The sequence below is a fragment of the Choloepus didactylus genome, chromosome 3 (genome assembly GCF_015220235.1).
Source record: "Choloepus didactylus isolate mChoDid1 chromosome 3, mChoDid1.pri, whole genome shotgun sequence".
NCBI lineage: Eukaryota > Metazoa > Chordata > Mammalia > Pilosa > Megalonychidae > Choloepus > Choloepus didactylus.
Window position 1 is genome coordinate 124193942 of NC_051309.1, and position 8914 is coordinate 124202855.

Below are 8914 nucleotides of genomic sequence, written 5' to 3' on the forward strand. Positions count from 1 at the left end.
CCACCTACATTATGGTTTAATGGTTTAATAATAAAAAAAAATACTACAGCAAAACCTTCCTTCATCAAGGCAGAAATAATCTCTCCCTCCTTTGAAAATCCAGATATTCATGAGAGACTTAAACTCCTTTCTGTCTTCTATTATGTCTATTTGTTTAGATATCATTTTTCCTAACACTCTGCCCACTGGAATCACTGGATGAGTGTTTATTAAATAAACATATAAAATAAGGACACAAATGTGAATGGCTTAGTAATCTATAAAGTAACATACAGTATAAATTACTACTAAAAAGGTATTATATTTTAGTGTATACTAATACCCCATTTAATATATTAAAGTATGCTAATACTCCATCTAATATATCACAAAGCAACTAAAATCACAGCCTTCTACATAAACAATCGTTAATTGATTGCCAATGATTTGTAAAAACAATATACACACTATACCCTAATAAATGGAGAGGGACAGATGCTAAAAAATTACTAACCCAGCCCTAGAGATACTAGAAATCTGCCTCAGAATTGGCCCAAGAAAAATTAAACATTTTTTAGTTAACAAATGAAGTTAAATGTCCAAGATAATCCCAGTATGTGCTTTATGGTAATTCATGATTACTGGCCTTAAAATGACTCACGAAAAGGTGATTAACTACCAAATTGTAATATTTCCATCAACTTTATTCAGTATTTTAATGGAAATTGAAAGTATTGATTTAGCTATATAATCAAGGTTCTGAGATGTCCAGTTCCTATCACATGATCAACCAGGTAGAGATTGATAACTGTTATTAATATCACATTGAGGTACCTGACAACCATAATTAGGTGTTGCTTATTTAAAGATTCTGGAATACAGAAAAGATTTTTATTATTTCCTGGAAATGTGGATATAATTTTTTTTATTTTTATCTCTTAACTAGCACACCAATATTTCAATTCACAAAAAGAGGAAAATAAATGTCTAATATCTAGGCCTGTGAAAGAATGTAAATCTACTAAACATTAATAAAAAACACCCAATAGTAAGGATGATATATGCCACTTTGGGGCCCAATAATTGAAGAGCTACGGAGATCCTATGTAAAGAAATAAAGATGATTTACTATTTTTTCTCAAAACATTGTTCTAACCAAGAAACTTTCAGAAATTAATATTAATTTGTCCAATTAGATCCATATTGCCAAATCATTAGCAATAATCAGAAAAACCTAACTCATCTACATAGTCTCAGTTCTACTTCAAATTCAAGACAAGTAACCATGAAGATGAGGAATTACAGTGATTTCTTGTCTGCGTGGACTGCAAAAAAAAAAAAAAAGCCCCAGCAAGAATTAGATTCGTTTTTGACATCCTATTAGGATAGAAAAAAGACTAAGAAACAAACATGAAACATTCAGATTTTGTAGCTGACACCTAATTTTGTGTACATGCGTCAAGTAGTATTATAAAGTTCTGATTCATGTTATATTAATATAACCAAATTTGAAATTAACAAAGACAGTAAAACAAAGAATCAAAACAATCTAACTGCAGGAGGAATGGGAGTTAACGCAAAGTGGGTATAGAGTTTCCATTTGGGGAGATGGGGAAGTGTCAGTAATGAAAGATGCTGAGCGTACTACAGCATAGTGAATGCGATTAATCCCACTGAATGGTATGCTTGGGAATGGCTGAGATGGGAAAGTTTGTGTTGTATATATGTACCCTTAATTAAAAAATAAAGAAAGGGAAAAAGAAGAAAGAGCAACTAAAGAGACAATGACAATTAAAGGCAATACATGTTCCTGGATGGGAACAAACAAGGGAGAGAAAGCTCAAAAGACATTGAAACATAAGAAAAAAATGGAACAGAGACTGTAAGCTTTATATCAATGCTAAATTTCTTGAACTTGATAACTGCACTTCAGGTGAATACATACGAGGATATCTTGTTCTTAGGAAAAGTACATGGCAGGATTAAGGGTTCAAGGAGCATAATGTATATAACCTACACTCAAGTGTTCAGAAAATGGATTGATAAATAGACGGTCAGGCAGACAGACATCAGAAAGATACACAGATGGATGGATGGATCGATGGATGGATGAAAAGAAGGAAGGAAGGAGGGAGGGAGGGAGGAAGAATGAGAGGGAAGGAGGGAAGGAAGGAAGGAACAATAAAGAAAGATAGGAAAAGAAGGAAGGAAAAAAGAAAGAATGATGGGTGAATAGCTAGAATGATTTGACAAATGTGGCAAAATGTTAAAACTGGTGGATTTGGGTATCTGGGGGGATTGGAGTATGCTGAAGTTCTCTGTATGAAGTTAGTATTAGTTTTGTAACAGTCCTATAAGTTTTAAAGTATTTCAAAATATGAAGTTTAAAAATTAGTTTAATTGAACTCATTACACGTGAAGTTTTCCTTTAGCAATGGAACATGTCAAATATATTTGTAATAGCATATATTATTTCAAGCTTATATTGCAATTTATTACGTTTTACAAAAACAATTTGACTTATGGCATATCAGACTATATAATAATAAGTGGTTTCTAATGATCAAGATGAAACCCAAGAAGTTATTAAAAACATATGAAATAATTTACTGCAGGGAGGCTTAAAAATGTAAAATAAATCACATGTACAATCTCTGAAGACATCTGTCTTCATAACCATAAGTGTACGTGATTGTGAACTGCAATCATGGCCCTTCGTGGACTTTATGTATAATCTGACAACAGCTTGAATTTGAAACATGTCAATTAGACATAACATCAAAACAACAGAGCAAATTATCATTTGTTAAGTACTAACCTAATTGTTTGGGATCAAAATGATATAATTTCAAATTCTTATAGAGAATATAGGAATAAAAAATTACATAACTATTCACCATTTACTAAGCATACTTTCTATTCCTATGTAACAAGAAACAACTTTTTAGAAGACGGAATTACATATAAAATATCAGATATTTTAGAGATGTTTCTATACTATTTTTTTGTTTTAAAAAGAGGCCAAATTATGTATGATGAGTGTACTTATATACCTGCTCAATTCTCTGTATATGCACGTTAACAAAAAGGAAAGTAATTCTTCAATAGACTCTGAACCTCCCAAACACGATGTGTGAGTGACTGACAGCTGAGAGGAAATGTAACTAAAACAGTCTGCTGGACATCCACTAAAATCTAGGTCTGGGTGACAGTATAGTTGGATGTGCAAATTTGTGCAGGAATGAAGCCAAATTTCTGGCAATTCCCTCATGGTCTCAGATTTATTGACAATGGCCCTTTCTTATTCAGTTGTAATGTTACATTTCAAGAACATTATTTGAGTTGGAGGGCCTGTCTGGTCTTTAAAATAAATAGACTTAAGGCTTGGATTTAAAAAGGCATGGCATTTCAAATAATACAAGAAACAAGAATTTGTACAAAACAAATCACGTTTCATAGAAACTGCTATATGCAGCCAAAAACATCACTACTTTAGAAAATATAAGCAAGCAATTTTGCATGTCAGTCTATATTTCCCTTTGAATATACCCATTTTTTTTTTTAATTTTCAGCAGTTTCCTTAGCTCATTATATTCTGAAAAGAGTGTTTTTTTAAAAAGAATTCAAATTTTAAAGCATATGCTCTTACTATATTACTTTGGAGACTTCTTTACTTCCAATATTTACTTGTTCTTTGAAGTAAACTCGGTACTTAACTCCTTTATAAACCATTTAATAACCACATTTGATCTCTGTCACTCTGTACTGTGCCTTTCCTATGTCATTAAAAAATGAAAGCACAATATTTTTCTTTCAGGAGTTCATAACTTAATATGGGTATAGATAAAATAAATGTACCATTTCCAAGGTACAAATATTCTATAACCAACTCTAATTGGTGTGATGATTATTTTATAAAGTTGATGAGCATTTTGAAGAAAAAGTACTGTAAAGGTTTACAGGTGAACAGCAGTAATAGTTGAAATTGACACAGCACTTTGCAATTTAAGAAGTGATTTTCATAAAATTCCATCAAAACAGCTCCATGAGACAGGTATTGTTTCCCCATTTTATTGAAGAATCTGACACCCAGAAAAATTTAAACCAACTTTATATATAAAGTATTAGAGTCAAGATTCAAATCACATTCTCTCACAGCTAAACCAAAACTGCCACTGGATTTAAATTTTCAAGTTCCTTCACATAATCATATTTGATCCTTACAACAACCCTATCAGATAATAATAGCAGCCAACAATTAGTGAGAGCATACTATGTAGCAGGCACTGTTCTAGACTGTATTAACTCATTCACTCCTTACAGTATCATATAAAGGATTATATTATTACCACATTTTAAGATGAGAAAACTGAGGCTCAGAGAACACAGACAAACTGCCCACGATCACAGAACTAATAGGTAGGGGAATCAAAATTCACGCCCAAGACATCTGATCCCAGTGCCAATTATATTATTCACCACCACACTCTTTGGTAAGTTAACATAGCGTAAGTTAAGAAACTTGCCCCAAGTCACAAAGAAAGAAAACTGCAGAGGAAGAAAAGAATGCCTTCTAACTCTTCACCCTAGCTACTTTTCCTATGTGTAGTTCAATTAATCAGAATCATTAAATACAGAAGGGATTAGAAGGCTTTAGATGTAGATCACCCTTTGAAGCAAAATATGAGCAGGTGAGGAACAGTGGCACAATGGCAAGAAGAAAGAATTCCATTATCCAAGGGAAGATTTATTTTCTATATACTGGAAGCAGAAGAGTAAAATGTATGTAAGCAGGGGCAGGGTACTTGCCATTCTGATGTAGGGAGGAGTATCAATTTGGGTGTATGAAGAGGGATGACTTCTAATTCAGGAAATGAAATTAGTAAAAGTGAAGTTCACAAATGATATGTTTTGAAAGAAATTTAAAGCCAGTGAAACATTTGGGAAAAGTATTGTGACATCCCCAAAAGAACTGATACCCCACCTTTGCCAAAAGCACCTAGCACCAGAAGAAAAATTTAAAAAAAGAAAACCATATAACTGTACAACACACAAAAAAGTGAACCCTAATGTTATCTATGGGCTACAGTTACTAGAATAATTATAATGTTGTTTCATCAATTTTAACAAAGGTACCACATTAATGCAAAATGTTATTAACAGGGAAAACTACTGAGGAGGGATAAATGGAACCTCTGTACTTCCTGAATGATTTTTCTGTAAATCTACAACTGCTCTAATAAAAAAAAAAAAAGTACCTAGCACACAGGAAGAAGTCCTATAACCACTGAAAGAAAATGACTTACACATTTTCATTCTTCTTTTCTTTCTCTTTTTTTTTTTTAAATGGAAACAGTATTTACCGTTTACCAACACCTTTTCATGTTAAAACCTACATGTGAAGTAGACATGAAGAGTGAAGCATAGTTGAACATAATAAAATTAGCATTTGTTCCTATGCCATGATTCTATGGTGCTGGTTATTTTAGCATATAATCTTCCTCAGAGTCATATTAAAATGAGGTCAAAAACATTACAACAAGATCCCATTCAAATGAGTAAAATGAAATGCCAATCTAAAACTAAAATACATGTTGAAAGCAGAATGTGCAACAAATAGAGAAAAACCAGTCACAGCAGAGATCAAAGGCAAGGGTACCAACAAGAAAGAAGCAGTTTTTGAAGACACAAAATGAGAAAAATGAACCCTAAAAGAATTTCTTCTCATTACCTAAAATAAACCAGGTCATTGAGATGGGTTTACACTACTGTATTTTGCAAATTTTAATTTCATAAAACCATAAATTCCCATGGAAATACCTTAGGCATTTGCTCACAATAATCAGAATAACTAATTGAGTATAAGTGCTTTTGCTGGACTTCGACAAAACAAAACAATCACAGTGAGGGCCTTCCAAGTTTTTTACTGATGTAAACAGCTATGTTATAAGAATGAATTATCTCTGTGGCCATAAAGTGGCTGAGCAAAACACATTACATGATCTGAGAGAAGTCAAGGCAGGAGACCAAATAAAGGTCTGAACTGCACACAGAAACCTTAAAATCAAGCCAAACTTCCTAAAATATAGCAAACATAAATGTTTCCTCCCAAAGCTGGTACTGTTAAATATGCCTTGGTAAATTAAGTTCAGGTGTAACCACAATTGAATATATGATTCAACTGAACTATCACCTGCTTTTCCTCTGAAAAGTAAAAGGGAATTATGGCAGTTGTACGACTTATATTTATCCATTCCAAGTCATTCTGAAAGTTATTTCACACTGGAGCTGAAGGCAAAATACACTTAGTGACATTTACTTGCTTTAAAATATAGTTATTTATGCTACTGCTCATAGGACAGATAGAATTTTAAAAACAATATATTAAATAGCAACTATATTTCTTCATTTACATTTAAACTGTACAAACCAAGAATCACGCAAGAAGGAAACAATCTCAAAATGTAATATATCTAAGTCTACAATTCAATTATAACTACATGACATTTTTACATAAAAGAGATCCAAGGATCAACATGACAAACAGAAAATTTACATATATATGTGGTTGAAAATACCCACCCCTAGCAGAAAGCTTTTTGGTGTTGATAATTTTGGCAGCATATTCTTGGCCAGTAGGAATTTTCATACATCTTCTCACCACTGAGAATGCCCCCCTGAAAACCAATAATTAGCAAGTCATCAATATAATCAGCTCTGATCCTCTATTAAAAAATTACAACCTAAGCATCTGTATTGATTTCAATGCATTATCAAATATCAGTGCACTACAGTAATGTCCAGGAAAAGAACAATTCTGCCTGGAAACCCAGATCTTTTTCAATGTTGGAGAATAAAAGCAAATTTTATTTAACTGAGAACACACATTATTAATCAACAAAATGAAAGAAACTGCCAATTATAACGGCTCTTGTTTGCACATGAAATCCGAAAACATTTTACACTTCACACTCAGCACCAAATGCTCCGAGAAAACCCTGCAAAGAGCAGAGCTGAGCAGGAGCAGCAAAAATCTGCTGCCTATTTATTTTGGTAGGGAAAAAATTAATGTGGCTCCAAGTAAGTAAATATGGCCATTATTTTCATTAAAATATAAATCTTGAGTCCATTTGTACGGTTTAACAAATGCTGGTATGGTTATTTCACTGTTCTCTTTGGGGCTGGGGGAGGGGAGATATTTGAATTAAGCTGCTCTTCCGACATAGTCTCCATGTTTCCACAGCAGACAATATATAAGGACATGATTCTCATTACATTTAAGATACTTGAACGTCCTTTAATTCAACGGTATAAGGCAGCAGCATAAACATAAACGCCCCCCTTTCATAAGTAATAGCTGAAACTAGCGAGAGAGGAACTGGGTTTGGATTTGCTGCTACATAAATCAATATTCAGGGCTGAGCTCCTAGGTCTCTTTGTACGGGTCCTGGATAGGTCTCCTGTCCCGTTCCTTAACATCTCCAAGCAGTTCTGCCAACGGGTGTAGGAGGTCGTTTTTTACAATGTTCGGCTCCCCTTGGGAAGCGCTCTCGGGATCTATGGAGGGCTTTTCCGTTGCCTGTATAAATAAATTGTCCCAGAGAATGAGAAGATGCCAAGTATATGCTAGGAAGGATGACAATATGCGAGCAATCTAGTGCCAAGAATAATTGATGATATGGGGCAAGGGATGGGTTCCGTTGGATGGCCCTTTTCCTGGACAGAACTACTGGATACAAAATAGACTCTACGACAAGTTGAACTTTCGGCATCAATAAACATGGCACCGTCTGTGGCAGTGAGTTTTCATCTGTCTGCTGATTATATGGCCGACACGCCGGCTAACCCCGAGGCATCTCTATTTACACAAAACGTGATCTATGGTGCATTTTACATGGTTTCTTGTTTCCTACACACACACACACACACAGGATGACAGCTACAACTGCAGAGGTCGTAAATTCACTAAGGCTCTCTGTGAGAGATAGGGGACCGGGAGAAGGTGGGCTACGGATTATCAGAAAGGGCCACAGCCGGGGTGGGGGTCTTTCCCCTTACTTGCCCCAGTCCCGTCCTAAGGCAGCACCTTTACCAGAGCTGATAAACCACCAACCCCTTCACTCTCCCTTGGTCTCCCGAACTCCCTCGCCCCATTCCGGAGGCCGATGGGTCAGGGGCAACGCCACCCGCCCTCTGCTGGAAAGGGGAAGTGCAAATGCCAGGCAAAGGCGCTTACTTTCCGAGCTCCTCGAAAAGCTGATACTCGTCCGTGAACCTAGTGCAGGTTGTCGTCGAAGCCATCCTCGGTCCGGGCTGTGCCCCTGGCTGGGAGCGCGGCGGACGAGAAGCGAGTAGTCGCGCGGCTTGCCTGGAACTGGCCCCGCAACGCTGTCACCCAGGGCTGTCCTCACTTTTCTCGTCCGAAAGTAGCTCGCCCAGGAGGGAGTGTGCGAAGGGGCGGGGTGGGAGGAGAGATGACCAGAAAGGGTGGCGTGGGGTCTCCTCCTTACTGTCCGCCTCCTCCTCCGGGCCTCTTTTCCTTCTTCTTTAGATGCCCCACCCGCCCTTCCCAGTCCCTCTCCCCAAATGCAGGGGGCAAAGTATTCAAGAGGAGGGGCCGGGAAATGAAAAAACAGCCGGGCACGGGGCGAGAGACGAGTAGTTGCGAAAGGATCCGCACCAGCGACAGGAAGGATAGAGGTGGAAGGGAGGGAACCCCAAGGGGCGGGGGAGGAGTGCGAGGGACCGAGGCCGCGGAGCGCGTAGCGGACAGCTTGAGCCCAGCTGCAGCTGTCAGCAACCGCAGGCGCGGAGCGCGCGGGGACTCGGCGGAGCGCGCGCGCCGGGAGCCGGCTTCCCTCCGGTGGGCAGGGGCGGCACTGGCTGGGCCCGGCACTTCGGCGTCCTCGCGCTCCCAAATGAACCCGCGCGGTTT

At 37.2% G+C, this 8914-nt stretch overlaps 1 protein-coding gene across 9 annotated transcripts in view; it reads right to left on the reverse strand.

The window, feature by feature from the left end:
- Window positions 1-8414, reverse strand: part of CAMK2D (calcium/calmodulin dependent protein kinase II delta) — a 320046-nt gene extending 311632 nt beyond the window's left edge. For all 9 annotated transcript variants that reach the window (XM_037830526.1, XM_037830524.1, XM_037830530.1 and 6 more), the window contains exons 1-2: window positions 8216-8414; window positions 6562-6656 (exon numbers count right to left, since the gene is read on the reverse strand). In XM_037830526.1, the coding sequence (XP_037686454.1) occupies window positions 6562-6656; window positions 8216-8280 (160 nt within the window). In that variant the 5' untranslated portion in view covers window positions 8281-8414. The remainder of the gene's footprint in view (window positions 1-6561; window positions 6657-8215) is intronic.
- Between the last annotated feature and the right edge of the window lie 500 nt (window positions 8415-8914).